General features: G+C 45.3%; 1 protein-coding gene across 1 annotated transcript in view; it reads right to left on the bottom strand.

Annotated features, from left to right (window-relative positions):
- The window catches only part of PTGFRN (prostaglandin F2 receptor inhibitor), a gene marked incomplete at its 5' end in the record, with an annotated part of 66167 nt that extends 49482 nt beyond the window's left edge, over positions 1-16685 (bottom strand). Inside the window, one exon of the mRNA XM_084277342.1 lies at positions 16619-16685. Within this exon, the coding sequence (XP_084133468.1) occupies positions 16619-16685 (67 nt within the window). The remainder of the gene's footprint in view (positions 1-16618) is intronic.
- Positions 16686-17173: the final 488 nt, after the last annotated feature.

Genomic DNA, 17173 nt, shown 5'->3' with positions numbered 1-17173 from the left:
AGGAAATGGTGCGCTATGCAGCTGCTATTCAATTTACTAGAAGATTAATTTTACTGAACAAAAAGAAGAGACTTCCTAGAAGGGGCAGGTACGTGCATGTGGGTAACACAGAAGAGATTCAAACACTAGCAGAGAGCTGAACTCCTTCATGCAAGACAAACCTGGTACAACTCCAGTCCCAGTTAGGCCAAGCCTGGAAAGAAACTAACAAACCCCTTTGTACTTGCACCTACTGTCCAGAGCAAGAATTAAAAAAAAAAAAAAAAAAGAAAGAAAGAAACACTCCACTGTTGTGACCAAAGTTAGACAGCTCAAGAAATTAAGAAATTCCATTTTCAAAAAACTCTGAGCATTAACCTTCTGGGGAACCAGGTCTCTTTGTAAAATTCAAGGTCACAGCCTCAAGCCTTCCATCACCTCTGAAAACCTCGCCCTGTATTCAGCGCAGGTATTTCGTTACGGCTACCAACAGAACAGCAAGGGCCATCAATTCTGTACCTGGCTGAAGCAGTCCAGCCGTCTTCTCATGCTCCCCCTCACAAACTGAAAGGCTTTTCTCCCTTCATGTTTTATGCTAGCAAGTCTTCACTGTTACCTGTTCTGATTAACTCAGGGCATTTGCAGCAGTTTTTCTTCTCACCTCTACAACAGCCAATACTGAACAGACTCCCTGGAACACAAAGTACTACAGGACATCACATACATTTACACTTTGGGGAAGAATTTTATGCCGTTAGACATTTGAGAAAACCCACGTGTGGATTGCATCACAACACAGTACTGCTCTGAGTCCTAGGAGAGTTTGGCATTCAGCCATTAGCTACTAATTTTCAGACAAGCATGCCTAAATACCCATCTTAAAAGCAGGGATAACAGGAAACATTCTATGATATATATTTCAGAAGCGTTGACTTTGCTGCTGTCATGGGCATGCTGTGTACAGAAAGATCAACACCACAGGTGATAAAAAAGAAAAGGGAAGTTATCACACAGCCAGAGATCAGCTAATATGCACCATCACCCAGAATATCAGAAAATGAAACTTCAGAGGTAACCAAATGCAACAGCCATGAGCCAAACTCCTGGAGGAAATATCCAGGGTTAAACGTGAGGATATCACCTCTAACTTACAAGTTGCTCAAGCTATAGATGATCATGAGATGATACACTAGGATAGCAACAAGGTATTCTCAGTCTTCCCTTGGCTTATGCTCTTGGCCACCATCAGAGGCAAGACACAAGGCTGAATGGATCTTCAGCATTACCCTTCCTTCTTTCTACAGGTTTAGGGTGTAGGAGCTTGGAGGAAGTACCCCTCTGCTACTGCTCCTCAGCGGGATGCAGGCTGGTGACTAGGCTGCACCCAGCAGTGAGAAGAGACACAAAAAAAGCAATGAAAACACAGAATTTTCAAGTACCTCTTAAAATCAGAAAACAGGGAATCCTTTCAAGCATGAAACAAGAGAGAAAGGCGTGTAGAGAACCAACATGACATTAAAGTAGCAAGAGAAGGAGAATACAGTTTTTGAAAGATGCCCAGAGGGAAAATGCTTAATTGTTTCTTTTCTGCTCCAGTCTCCTTGCAGAGCTGTTCTAGGTTACACTATTTAATAAGACAACCTACGTACAAAATAAGCAGCTGTTAATATCTGGGTGAAACTTGGATATGCTGAAATTATTCAGTAACTAACACTTATAATCAGCTTACATTGAAACAGACAGCAGATTGTATTCACCCTAGGCATCCTCACATTTGCTACATTGCAAGAACACTTATGTCCCATAGTACCTTGTTCAACAGAACAAAAGACTCTACAGCCAACCTTCATCCCAACAGAGAGCATACCAGCCATTTTCTGCATCCCAAATGTAAATGTCTGGAGTGTAAAAACTGAAGACAACACTACAAGTTCCAAATACCCACTGCAAAAGCAATAGTGTACTGCAGACTAAGTCTCACAAGTCTCTAGCAGCCACAGCAAAGAAACAATTTTAACATTAGCTAAAGAGAAACTATGTCTGGTGTGAACACAGCAGCTGTCTAAGAGCATACAACATAGAACAGAAGTGGAAAGTACAACAGCAATTTAGAAAGTTGAGGATGTTAAATTTCACCTGGAAAGCTTAGTCAGATTTGGCCACTGACACTAGAATTAGCATCACACTTTTAAACTGTGAGAGAAGACTCTTTAGGAAGCTATGTCAAGTGAAAGAGACCTGTTCAACCTACCTAAGCACCAGAGAGTACATGAACTAACATAACTTCTGACCACAAACACAAAGCACGGACCTATGTGGAAGACAGGAAGAAAACAGAAATGAGAAATACATTTGTACTACAGACCAGCCTATACCCAAGGTGTTCATTTGGCACTTAGGCCTTGAACTCAGGCTGCAAAAATGAACCAAAAGCCTGATCTCACAAACATTAATGAAAAAGAAGCAGCAAGAAAGGCACTTAATGCACTTAAAGGCACTCTACCCTAGCCGGACCCAGGACAACAGCATCAGGAAATTACCTCTGCTGTCATGCTTCATGGTAACATCTGAAAAGACAGCATTGCTTGAAAAAGTCAGTGGTACAGCTAAGCCCCAGTTGGCCAAAAAAAAAAAAGTTACACCTTCAATAATACTCAGAAAGAGAATGTTGCATACATGTAGTCAGACTTCTCAATGGATGGTTTAAGAATAAAGGAACCTCCTCCCAGGTCTGCATCAAGCCATGCCTAATGCACAGCAATTTAAAAACCTTAACAAGACCACTGACAAGGCCTTCCTAAACAAACAGTTTTGTTGTATTTGTGTATCTTAATTTCTTCATTGTTTGTAAATCTGTGCCTTAAAGCTTTAAAGTACTATTTATACTCCTTGTTCACTTTTTATTTTACTACATCATAACATCATCTGGGTTTAGTGCTCTTCTTGGTGTGGCAGTCGTAAATCATGTTAACAGCACCCTCCTGTAACAAAGTTAGTTTATCATTAGAGAGCAGTCAGTATGATTACTATTGTAAGAAAGTAAAAGTACCTAGAAGGTACTCTTGCTGCTAGTGAAAACTTAAACAGAAGGTACATAAAGCATTTACACATAGCTCTAGTTAATGATACAACTTTCCTCTCACCTCACCTCATCCCCTGCCTCCCCACTTAATTTTTCAGAAATAAGAACAGGGTTTTAGATTAATGATCCGAAGAGCATTTCTCAGGAGGTTAAACCCGTTAAAATCCACAACATGAAATTAAGCCATGTCAAGGAATCCAAGCAGAAGGGCTCCCTCCATAACGCAATGCAAGAGCAGCCTACAAACACCCCCACTGTTTGCAGCCTTACAGCCGAAGCCTACTAGGAGTCAAAACACAGGGTACAAAGCAGGCAACTAGATGTGGTGTTGCTTTTCCCCCAGACAAAACACAGGTTATTTTCAGAACTTTGGCCCTTTTACAAGGAATAAATAAGCCTTGAACAAGGGAATGCTAGGAAGTCTTAAAGCACAGAAGTAGTCCTGCCTGTCCCTAGATTGAAAAAAAACTACCCATTGCCTCTATTGTAAAAGGAACTCCTCCTTGCCAAAGAGAATTGGCATTTAAAAAAAAAAAAGAAATAGCAGTTTAACATTTAAGTAATTATTTTCCCTGGGCAGTTTTGTTTAAGGTATTTGCATTTTTGCCTGCCCCATTCACACTACTGTACTTTCACGTGTTATCAGTTCGAAGCAAGAAATTAAGTCTCCCAGAGTTCTCTGAGATCCTATTGAAAAAAATCTCCCTGCTGATGAAAAGAACCATCTTCATTAATCCACCTGGCAGATGTATTCTTCCCTTCTAATCATTACAGGAGTTCACAATTCTAATAAAGCTGTACTCACATCACATTATTCGGATCACAAAATCTCTGGGAAGGGAAAGCTGTTGGGCATGATGCTTTCATCAAAACCACTTCTTAATCCTACCTGATAAGTGCTTTAAGAAAGGGCATGTACACTGCTGACTGCCAGGGAAGTCACAGACACGGTCAGTCAACTGGTTACCACAGAAACAATCATCTGTTAAGCAGCAGAACTCAACTGATATGATAATCAGAAGCTTGTTTTCTACAGGAAGGATATGTATTTATACAGTGTTTAGCCCAAACTTTTAGTGAAACACACCCAAACAGATGTATTGTAAGCCAAGGCTATAAGTTATCTGCAGATAGCCTGAAACAACAGCAGAGATAAAAGCTGTATCCTTGAACATCAATGCTGGAAGCTAATAACTTTAGCATTGCTATTGTGGACTCCTTCAATATTTATATATTTTCGTGGAAATGTGCAACAGTTCAATGTTGAACCACAGACAAAGCCAGTCTAAGGCCACAAGACAGCACTGGAGTTACAAGAAACATCCTGTGGGAAAAGTTTAAAGTCAGTCTCCTTAACTTCTCTCTGTAAAAGGGAAGAAAAAAGGGCAGATTTCCTCAGCCTAGCTTCACAAGCTCCTGCTAAGCCTGCATGCCACTTTGTTAAACATTTGTCCCTATTTCCTCCTTAAATGCCAGAAATGGCAAAGGACAGGGAAAGAAAACACTCATCTCAATTAGCTTCCAGCTCAACTTTAAAAACTTGTACAGTGATCAGAGTTAGATAATGCTGGGAAAGTAGGGGGTGGAATCTAGAAGTGGACAGGGGAATTTCCGTATGGCTATCACTAGAAAGTCACAGAATGTTCTGGCATTTTGTGAGCTTACTTGGTTTTAAACTCCAGCTATATTATTACTTGGGACTTGTGACAGGATGCACATGGCAGAAATCATCATCGGGATTGTGACTTCAAGTCACAGGATAACAGTATCACCTAGGAGCAGCCTTTTGTAACCACAGTGTTCCAAGGCAATATTCTATAGAGATCTTTTTAGAGACCAGCTGATACAGTCACAAGAGATGGCATACAGGTCCTCCTTAGGAGACAGATGCAGTGAGGAATCTCTGTAGAGCTTTACCTGCGCACCGTTCTACCTTTGCTATCACCCTGCATCAATGAGCGCAAACTCAGCTCAAGTCCCACAGCCTCTCAGCGTTCTGCCCTACCAGAAACACACACTCCAGTGCTTCCACCCACAGTGACTTTTCTGCAGAACTAAACACCCGAGATGACCTGACAAAACCCTTTCTGGCATTCATACTTCTGGTGCCACAGAGAAAACTGTTTAGGTAGAAGTGGATTCAAATGGAGGAAAAGAGGAAGACAAGAGATGACTTCACACACAAACAGTTGTTCCGAAAGAAGGTAAGGGAGAGATTCCAGTCTCCTAAAAACATCAATAATATATGCCACTAGATAATCAGAATTCTGTCTAAAGGAGTGCTACTCAAGTTTTCAAGCAGGTATTCACTGGCCTTTATCTATTTTGATACAAAGCACACAGGCCATCTTCTCAAGAAAAGGGAGAGTCACCTCAGTACACACAGGCTAGCTAGAGGACTGTCTCAGGCTCCTGTAGCAGAGACTACTGAAGCAGAGCCACAGATCCCTGCAAGCTCCCACCTACAATTCCAGCTACACTCAATGTAGGAACCTGCCATCTCCAAAGAATGCCACAGAACAAGAACACAGCCATTCTTGTTCCATTTTGCACATTTTTAGAGAGTAAGTGTCCAAACCCAGCATGACTTACCTATACACACTACTGCCTCTGAAGGTGTACTAGAGATCCGGTTTGAACAGGGTAAATGAAACACTCAGGAGCAAATCTGACATCAAATGACAAGAAAGTGGGTACACACAATTGCCTGTGTGGAATTCAGGCATCTTGCCAGTCAGAAAATCATCAGAATATTTCTTGTCATAATCTGGTGGCATACATCCTCCATGGAGGTCTTAAAAGTAGGGCATTAAATACTGCAAGTCTCCTTGGTTGTATGTATTGAAAGCAACCATCAATTCATGAGTTATTCAAATGTATAATGCATGTAAAAACAACTACTGATGGGGAGGTGCAGAGTGACGCGGCGACATCCAATAGCACTGAGGAGCAATTAAATAACCTTGAAGGCCAAAGTTCTTCACTCAGCCACGCAAACAAACCAGTCAAGACCTGGGCAGACACGGCTGTCCCCTCAACAGCCTCTGTGTGCATGACAGCTGTAGCCCACACGCATCTGGCTGCTTTATCAGAAACCAAGCTCACTCAACTTTGTTCAGGCGGTGACCTTGTTGACTAGAACACCACCCAGCACTTGCTGCTCTTTTTCTCAGGCTAGCAGAAGTGTATCCAGTCAGCTGAAGCAAACCTAGCAATTCACTTTACATACACAGGCCCAGCAAAAGGTAGACAGAAGGCTGGATTCATACACACACCCTCAGAAGTGGAAAACTCTAGCTTGACACTACCAAAATCCCTGCAACTAGTTGTCCTCCACCACCAACTCCCAACATGGGCCCTTATATCAGGTACCCTTGTACTCCAGCAATCAGCACAAGGGTTCAAGGCCAAAGCTGTCCATCACAGTAACCCTGTCAACATGAGAGTTCTACACCTGCTGCGTTTTGGATTTGTGTCAAAACCAGTGTTGATAATGTAGCAATGTTTTTGTTGCATTGAGATGATGTTGCTACTGCTGAGCAGTGCTTACACAGAGCCCAGGCTTGCACTGCTTCTCACACCACCCCACCAGCCAGCAGCTCTTCTCAAAAAAGGGCCTTACACCACCAGGCCAAGATGAAAAATATATCAGCATAAAGTGCTCTTCGCTACACCATTCACAGAATCCACAGCTTGGGCCCCTGCCTCCTCACTGACAAAACCCCCAAACATCTTCCCACCCCCATGCATAGCCTGTTCCTCTTCAAGGCTGGTCCTGTAGCTCCACAGCTGACCATGTCCCCAGCAAACACCTTCTCTGAACACATCTCAGCCCAAATGAAAGCCATGGGGTATCTCAGGTTAGCAGCCTCCTCTGAGGCAGAAACCTCAGTTGCAGGGCTTTGGCCCCACAAAACGTCTAGCGTACTCAGGACAGTCATTTGACCAAAGCCCCACTCCGAATTGCAGCAAGATCCTACTGCAACCAGGCAACCCTGACACTGGAGGATCACTGCTGACCCCACACCATCACTCCTGTGAGAACAGCATTCACTCTGGATTTTGACCAAGCCTGCACACGCAAACGAGTTCCCACCCCAATGCACCGATAACCCAAGTGTGACCAAAGGAGAAGATACAGAAGAAAGATACCAGTGAGTTGCTTTGATGGCATGTGCATGTTCCATGAAAGCAGTATAAAGGGACTAGTTTCTGACTGTGGGTAGGAATTGTTAAAGCAAGGGAAGGACCCACCTTGCGAGTCTGGGTACAGAAGTATGCAGTGCATCTGCCCTGCACCCATCTGCAGGTTACTAGTCTTTGCCCAGATGCCTGAAAGGTGTCTCTACAGCTTCAGGCAGGGAGAAAAATCTCTCCATATACATACAAACCAAAAACCGACTGCTCACACCAATAGGGTCTGTGAGAAAAACTTTAAATCACCTTTAACGGCTCCTTTCTAAGTAGCTCTGGCCTATCTCCATTGATCACTGTGGATTTATGAGGCAAAGTCAGGAACAGGCACACTCCCTGCACCCTCTGGTCATGAGCAGGAATAAGGGTACCATCTGAAGCCTCATTTGTTCTTTGGCTATTTTGGAAGGACATCCCCACCCAGCACTCTATTCACAGTACTGCAGCCTCCCCCTTGCCCCTCCCTCCCTTTCAGACTCTAAAAGGCAGACACCAGCATCAATTCAGATGCCACAGCATACCCTGCAGCAACACGCATCACACATGTTTTAAACTCCGCAGGAGTCTACAATTAGATACTCCATGTACCTGCCAGTGGTGTGCAGAAAGCTTTGCTTAGAGAACCAGGGTATTTCAAGATTTGCTTGCAGAGCTTTGAGAAACTTATGGGGTTTTGCCAAGGCTGACTTTTGGTGATAACTGCCCCAACATCACCACCTCTTGCAGATACACCTCTAACTCATTCTTCCATCTTGAACTATTCCCCCATTTTCCTTTCTCTCTGGGAATTGCGCCCCGCTGAGTACTCTCTCCTCACCTTCCTCCCCCCACCTCTAATTTCCAGCAACAGCCATGCTTCTGTGCCCATTGACACCTGGCTATATATGCTATTTCCTCAACTTTTCTTTTTTTCTTCTTCAAATAAAGCCACGGACATAGAGATGCCATCAGCTTTGCAACTATTGACAAGTGCCTGTCAATACAGTTGCCAGCAACCATGGTTTAGTCAATAGCTTTAACACCCATACAACCCTGCTTTGTGATAGACATGAAAGACCCAGGCTTACCTTGCTACCTCCCACCCCCTGACAATCACAGAGTGATTTTGTCTCAAATAAACTGTCATGGTCTTTACCTCTCACTGAGGATGCCCCACTCCAAGCACTTAAGCTCTCTAAGCCAAAAGGTACAGCATGCCTTGTCTAGAACCAAACCCTGAGATCAAAGGGAGACAAGGTTGATGCAATAGACTTACCACTCTAGATTAATTTAAATCCCTGTATGAACTGAATGTGAACAAGCACACTATGTGCGACATAGAGGCTCTTTACATAGACAAATTCTACTCTCTGACACCGCCTCCCAATATGCAGTACGTCCCCGGGCTTCTAAAGAACATAGTACTTCTTATCTGAGACCATGGAGGTTGTAACATCTGAATAAATATTAGGGATGGTGGTCTGAAAGCACAAAATATTTTGTGGCAGTGGCAAAAAACAAAGGCAGATGCATCACCTCTCCCATCCTCTAGCACTGGGAAGAGGATTAGAGCACAGATGGAGAGACTAACACCTCACCGATTATTCTAACAGTTTCCATTAACAAATAATTGCTTATTTTCACCTCAGCGTTACTTGCTGTATTCAAACACAAATGAACACATGTTCTGATTAAACATGTCTTTCTGGAAAAAAAAAAGAAGGGTATTGAAACTTAGATGATTACTCAACAAATCACACGAATTCTGTATTTTTCCTCAAAATTACTATGTTTGGTACCCTGAAAATTTAGGAAGCGTCCTCTATTAGTTCAGCATCTGTTTCACATTCAGAAGCTATTCTTCGCAAACGCAGGGGCCACACGACTTTTAGAGCAGCTCCTGCCAATTCTCTTTTGCAGGGCAGATTTAATAGCAAATTCCACTGCCACAGGATTCACTGTGTAATAATGAGGGGTAGTGTGTCAATAGATGAAACTGAACACATCAATAAGAAGCTGGCAGAGGTCCCCGTGGATGCCTCTCTTGCAACAATCATTTTAATGTGTGTAGGAGAACAATGCCGTTACAGCCTGCCCAAAGATTCCCCACAGCCACATTGCATCAAAGGCTGACCGAAACACCATGCTAAATCTCTGCACTTGGAGCTGGCAGCGGAACAGGCACTGAAACACAGTCCCATACGTTGGCAATTGTTCTTTTTAAGACCTAAGAGCTAGCTTTTCTCAGAACTGGACTCTTGCTAACCCACACCACCCCCGATAATGGTTCCACCGAACTCTTGTTAATGGCTACTGATAGGGCAAGAAAAGAGTGACTCAAGCAGCATTAAAAGCATGCAAATTGCAGCCATGAAGCAAGAATTAAGCAGCATAGCTAAACCACATCTTTAAGAAAGTCAGCAGCAAGGCAAGTCCAGACTAATCAAGCCTGTTAAACAAAAGGAGTGGTGTAAGTTCTTTACTTTTTTTTTTTTTTTGAGAGCAACCATAGCAGCAGGAGTTGCTTTACTACCAGTATGAAGTAAAAGACAGAGGGGGACACCTGGGAAAAAGCCTGAGAGAAGAACTGAAGCCAGAGAACAGAAGTTAAAAACCATACATAAAGTTTACATTGATTTTCATTTTTTTTTTCAAAGCCACATGTAAGAAAGATGATATATCTACTTTGTGTGTTACAAGCAGCAGGCTCTCAGCAGATATGATCAGTGATCCACATAGACCAGCATGTTGCTCCAGCATTGGCCAATTTAGCAGAAAGGGGAAGAGAGGAAAAAGGAATTAAAAAAAAAAAAAAGGGAAAGAAAGGACTTCAAAACACATTTACAGAAGTCTGAAACAGGAATAAAAAGGAGGCGTCCACTTCTCTCCCAATTTCAGCAGTAATTCTTTCACACATTAAAAGCAATGACAGAGTGCTTTCTCTCACGGGACCTGAAACTAATTCCCTACTGAACATTTACAAACTGATGTTTTTCCAAGTCTTACACTGTGGCCAAATTTGGACATCTTTCATATGAACAGCAAAAGCCACATTCTTGATGCAAAGTTAACTCTCCAGCCAAATTTCCAGCCCTTGCTCTAAAGCATGGAGGTGCTAGAATTTCTCAGTTTAGCAGCTGAGATTATTATTTGTTCAAGAGTGAGGCAGGAGAATCAGCCAGAACATGTGAGAATTAGAGAGAAAAAAAGTGTAACAGTTGGAAACGCCAGAGCTTTTGGGGGAGGGGTGTGTGTGTATATCCTAGAAAAAATGTCAACCTGTGTTAGCCAGCCCAGGAAATTTCAGCATGAATACCTGAAGTCTCACAGAATAATAAACAATTTAAGAGATGCCCCTCATAACAGTAAGTATCAAGCAGATATACTACAGGCATTGCTGGCAGCCCTGCCTATCAGCAGCTGTGACAGCTTGCCCAGGAGCTCCAGTCTTTAATTAGTTCTCATTCCTGAAGTTCACAAGTCAATTAATTCCAAAAACCATCCTCAGATCCTTTTTTAAAGGAAATCCTGTCCAGGTGTCTTACTTGCTAACCTATTCTTCCCACAGCTCAGCTAACAGTTCAGATCCTTTAGAGCATCCCATGCAAATTCCATCTGGCCACAGAGATTATCACTAGTCAAATACTTCAGCTTGCTTCAGCAGTTCTTCGTATTTCTGCAGCAGTACTTTGCCTTTGCTGCATACAAAGGATACTATTCTCCAGGCTGCTGCTTCTCAGTCCCTGCCACATAAGACCTTCCCCATCACTGGTCTCGTCTTATGTACAAGGTGCACCAGCTGCAACGTTGTACCGCAAGTTCCAAGCAGTCCCCATGGCTATCACACCAACACACACCTGCCAGCATCACCATGCTGCTTTGTAACTTTACAAGACTCAAAGGCCTTTAGCAGCACAGGCTCTACCTTCTATCTACATTGCTTTAGCCTTTAGCAGTGTGCCAACATGCTAATGTTTTCCACTGGAAACCCAGCTTTGAAACCTCTTCCAAATCCGGAGAGAAAAAAATATATATTTTTTTTCTATATCAGACCTCAGTGAAAAGAAATCAGTTATGCTTTATCATTATGCAAGCTTACATGTGAATGAGTAAGACAGTTTCTGACATGAAACTCAAAAAACTAAAACTTTAAGATCCATGACTTATGTCTTGCTTCTTACCTTGTTTTAAATATTATGATGATCTGAAAAGACATTATTTGAGGCTTTTGGCATCTAAGCAGCTATTTTTCAGATCATCCTTATCCCAAAAGCAGTTTGGTCAAACTGATTTTTTACCTTTGCCCCTTGCAAAGCCTAATGCATAAGGGGTATTAAACATTTATCTTATTTTTAAAGCCCTTCTCAGCAGGTATTCAAGTCTTGGAAGAAAGCTACAACTTAACGTTTTCTAAGGAATTAACTGGAAAATAACTGAGGAAAAAAAATGAACAATTGAAGAACATTCTCATTGATCTAACCTGATTCCTTCTTTAGGGCAGGAGATAAAACAACCCAGGCAAATCTGCTTATGTTACAGGCTCTCCCTGTCTTGTTTGATCCAGTTTTGGAGTACCTTGTTCAGGTTAGAAAGTAAGGTCATGCAGAAAACTGCTTATTATTCCTGGACAGACATCAAAACGTTGGTCTGCCTAGACAATTTCACCTAGGTCTCTAGGAAAGACTTGACCATTTCCTGCTGCGTATATTCTAAGAAAGCAGGATGTCTAGCAGAGGCCTGAGGATTATCTGCAATATCTCCAAAGTACGTCAAAAGCAAAGTATTAAAAGACATTCCTCTTTGCATTATGATATAGATTCTTACTTTATGCTCCACCTTACATCTTGGTTTCAAAACTACTAGACCTTGATAAGACTGACGTAACCCCTACTTTGACCCAGCTCACGTTAGTAAATGTTTTCCTAAAGTTCTTTCTAACTTAACTTTCAAGTGATTCATTTCTATATAATCAGAAAGAATTCATATTTTCAGATAATGTATCCACTTCCCTTCTTTCTAAAACACCGAACTTCACACACACACACACAAAATAATTAGTGAAAGGCATCTAAAAACAGACAACTGAAATGCTCACTTTCTAGAAGTATCTTGTTGAGGAATATAACCATTTCTCGACTGTTTTGAAGGTGAATGTTTGACAAGGATTATGAAGACTGGAAAAAAACCCAAACCCAACAACAAAAACCAACCACACAAACAAATCAAACCATAAATTTATTAGATGTGAAAGCTAAAATCTCAAATGTCCCTGAATGTTGGCTTCTACAGCTAGATGGATAAATATATATTATTCCTTAAGTACCTTCCCCTCTAATCAAGCATGTGGCTGCATTTTTAAATGACCCCTACTGCTTACTTCAAATCTTGTTCAGGCAGGTTTATACCTCAGCTCAGGGACTAAAGCCAAATACAACAGAGGCTACCTAAAGAGAGCAAGCTGTTGCTATGCTGAAATGTAGCAGTGGAGAAACCTGGAGAAAAAGGTCAAAGGATTTCAGAAAAAGCACCCAGACTCCATAAAAAAGGAGCTCTGGACAGAAACCTACAAAGACACAAGAGTCTGAAAGTGGGACTAAGGGATCATTTGCCAACTCAAAAGAACACAAAACGTAAAGGAAAAAAAACCTCAGCACACTGCTCCCACTTTGGTTCCCACATGTTCCCAGAGCCTACATGCTAAGGAAATACATCAGCATGGAAAAACCACACAGAAAGCGCTTCCTCCTCAGCGCCACCCCCTGCCCCTCCATGCCCCACCAACCCAGTTCCACGGCTCACTACACGCTCCTAACACTTTAGCAGGCTGCAGTCGGTACGACCAGGCCAGGTCTGTCAGTATTTCCCATCTGTGAGCCTTTTTAAGCACCTCCAAATACACCGGATAGGCAGGCCTACCTGTCAGCTCCATGCCTGCTTTCCTCCAACAGCGAGCGGGCAAAGGCCAGCAGCCCCGGGCTGGCCGGGATGGGAGCAGGCGCCGGTAGCAAGGGAACAGATTCCCCTCTAACACACCTTTACAACGTCTCCCTGCCCTGAACCTGGAGGCTCTCCCTGGTTTCTAACGCTTTCACTTCAGCTGCAAACGCAGGGAAAGATTAAAGCACGCTTTTCCTTGAAGTTCACGATCACAATAACTTACACTAATCACCGAAAGCTTTCTGCTGCAGAGCTTGAATTAAACCTTGATTCAAATGACTAATTGTTGTAGCTTCTGAGGAAAGGGGAAAAGCCTACGCACAATAAAGAATTTGAGATACGAGTTGTAAGAAACAACTCTAGTCATGTGTACACAAGGCTCCTGGGGATCTGGCACACTGGAACTGACTTTCATCACGGAGGAGAGGAAGTGTCACACAGGTCTAAATAGTAGTAAGAAAAAGGCCATCTCTGGGAAATGCTTCATCGGTGGTTTTCCCCCAGGATTTACTGAGGGCGTGCTCTCTTCAAGTCCCACATCACTTAAACAAAACCCAGTAGTTTTTCATAACCACTGAAATTCTTACCTTAAATCTCAAACAAGAACAACAACATAAAAGACACAACTCCAGGAGCTGCAAGGCTTACTGTTTAATTTACAGACTGAACCCCAGTAACCACCAAGTAGATACCCGTTTGGACTTGGGGATGTCTTGTCTTAGGATGGCTGTTTAGACTTCCAGAGCATTTCACAGGTTGCTTAGGCAGACTGACTGAAAAATGAAATCACACATAGAACAGGACATGGAAGCGCAAATGCCTCAATACTGCCCTCTTCTCAGGATCTAACCACACCAGAGAAGGGAGGAAAACAGAAACTAGATCAAGTTTTAATCTCAGGATCCACAATCTCTTTACCAAGCAGATTATAACAGCACTGGATCCAGGAGAACGGATGAGAAAACAGTCTTAATTGTCACAGTTAAATACTTCAGCCATTTGCATCCTTTTGCTGGTTTATTTGGTAAGATCTGAACAAAACAATCAAGCCTAAGTACACGCAAGGGACAAACTCTTATGTGCTTCAACTCCTCACCTCCACCACCCTTATACAAGAAGTCCCCAACACTTGCAGCACATCAGTTTAAGAAAAGCCCTAACCTGTTTCTCTATTACAGAGCTGCTAGAAAACACACATTTACAGAAGCATGCTGAGTAGAGTACATCCAGAGTGAGAGGAACACCACCTTCCCAATCTCTTAACATTTGGAATATCCTATAGAAGCTAACAAGCAATGGTATCAGAAGATAACGACACTGCAACACACACCACAAGTAAGACTGAAAAGTTCCGGGTATTTTTTTTTTTTCTCCTGTGTTATCAATTTTAACAGTGCCATTCCGATTAAAAAAAAAAACCCAAACAAATCCCCGAAAGGTGACTCAGAACATCCAGACAAACTGTGCCATGAACAGTGGACAGATATCTGTGCATGCACATTTTCTAATTCTAAGTTCTACTAATTACTTTATCTGGAATTACGAAGAGGAAGAAGAAAATAACTTTCCTGTTGCACGTTATCTTTGACTTTTACCTTTTGCTGCATGACCTAGACTACCCAAGAGTCCCAATTTTCTGTGTGTCCTACTAATAAACTATTCTCTTGAAAAGTGTTATTCCTTTACTGTTTCTAAACAAAAACACTGAAGGTGTTCTCTTCAGTTCTTCACTGTTTTCCCAGCTGGCAGAATGCCTGTATAAAGCAGATGACTAACCTCTGCTGCAACTAAGAGAAAGCACAGTGGACACCTTTGTGTAGTAGGATCTCGACTTTTAGATAGACAACCCTCTGCCCCAACTGCCTCACTGACTTCAAGCAGCCTCAGGAAAGCACCTGGGACCAGCCCAGGTTTAGGAAGCTGACTTTTCAACTCCATCTAATCTGCAGAGCAGCAGAAGAAAGACTGAACTGCCAAACCACGAGGAAAGCACTCTGGCAGACCTAAACCAAAAGAATTAGTCATAGCAATGTCAAAAGTACAAGCACAAACTAAGTCAGCAAATAAATAAGAGTTTTGTTTAAAGAAGAGCCTTGCAGCATGAGCTTGGGACAGTGTTTAGTTGCATGCTCCTTCCACCCCGAACCTGGAAAAGGCTCCCAATTCTGAATACTTCAGTTAGTCAAGTATCTAGAATCAAGAAGTTCACGTATCAATTTCTGGGGCGAGCCTGCTGACCAGCACCAGAGCTGATACAGAACCACCCCTTAAATACTACCTTACCTGAACAACCTACTTGTTCTCTAGTTACACTTACTGCTACTTCAGCAACACTGTTAGCAGCAACACTATTAGCAACAACACTAAGAGTCCCAATGTTGAAGAAACAAACAAAAAAGAAACCAAGCAGGAAAAAAAAACCCAACCCACAGAGGCAAAACCCTCAAACCCAGCCCTGCACCCTTCTGTGCAGTTGTTGCTACAGTCTCTTCTTTCCGCACGCTGCCTGCCTGGCACTGACACCGGTAAGGAACAATGCCACACGTTAAGCTAGCGACAGCCACACGATTGTGTGAACACGGCATAAAACATCAGCTACACAATGACTTCTCGGCCCAAGAACTTCACGGCCCAGGCAGCGAACCCCGAGAGCCAGGAGGGGAGGGCCCGGGGAAGCATCACTTTCCCCCAAGCCCACCTGAGTGCCCGGAGAGCCCGGGTTTCTGCTGCCGGCGGGCGGGGGACTCGCCTCCCGTCTCCCTCGTGGAACGGGCAGGAGAAGGATCGGCCCCTCGGCCCCGAAAGGAGCCGCTTCCCGCCCTGCGAGCTGGACCGGCACTGCCCTTACCCTAGGGCGGCCGCAGCCCCTGCGCCGGGTGGGAGCACGTCAACTACGGCTACACCGTCACCTTGCCCCGGCCGGACCCCGGCCGCCTGTGGAACACCACACGCACACCCCCCCGCCCCGCCTCGCCAGGGATCCACGCCAAGCAGCACCCCCCACCGCCCCATCTCAGCTCTGAGAGGGCCCCTTAAAGTTTCGGGGAGATCCCCGGCAACAATCCGCGCCCCGGCCCTTGGAGAGGGGCAGCAGGGGCCGCTCGGGCTGCGGAGCCGCTCGGGCTGCGCCGGCCGTTAGCGCCCGCGGGCGGGCTGGGAGAAAGGGAACGCGACGACGGCCCGGCCAGCCGGGGGACGGCACAGCCCGGCGGGCAGGCGGCGCTGCCCGGCCCCCCGCCGCCCCTCGGAGGGCAGCGCCCCGGCTGGGCTCCGCCGCGCCTCAGGCGGGCAACGACACGGCGGGCGGCTCCGCTCCGGCAAGGGGCCCACTCCCACGGGCCCGGCCCTCCCTCGCTACCTGCGGGCGAGGTGGCCGAGCCTAGCCCGGCCCAGACCTCCTCGGCCGCCCTCCCCGCTGCCCCCGGTCGCGCAACCCCCCGAGCTCACCGAGCAGCAGCAGCAGCAGGAGGAGGAGGAGAGGCAGGCAGGACGCCCGCTCCCCGCGGTACCCCATGCCGGCAGAACCGCACGGGCGCCTCTCTCTACGCGCGGGGGAATCGCCCGCGCACACGCTCGCCTCACCCGGGGGCCGGCGGCAGCGCGGTCCTCGGCCGGCCGGCCGCTCTCTCGCTCGCCTCCCGCTACCCTGCGAGCACACGGAGCCGCCCGCCCGCCCCGACCGGCCGCGCCGCGCGGCGCAGCCAACCACAGAGACAAACTTTCCCCAGCGCCCGCCCCTACGCGCCCCCGCCCGCAGGTAGGAAGCGGGGGTGGAAGGGGGGGGTGGGGTGGTGCGGGGGTCCAGCCCGGCCCCGGCCCCCACCCCCTTAAAGGGGAGGAGAGCGGGCGTTGCCGGCCCGTCCGCTGCCAGCCGCGGGGCGGGGACCCTCTCTTCGAGCGGGACCGCGCGAAGGGCGGCGCTGCTCCCGGCCTCCTGGGGCCGCCCGCACACGTGGCCCGGGAAAGCCTCTGTGCCTGGGCGGGGACGGGGTGTCCCAGCGC

The sequence above is a fragment of the Gallinula chloropus genome (genome assembly GCF_964237585.1).
Source record: "Gallinula chloropus genome assembly, chromosome: 1".
In the NCBI taxonomy this organism is placed as follows: Eukaryota; Metazoa; Chordata; class Aves; order Gruiformes; family Rallidae; genus Gallinula; species Gallinula chloropus.
This window is presented reverse-complemented; position numbering and strand designations above follow the sequence as displayed.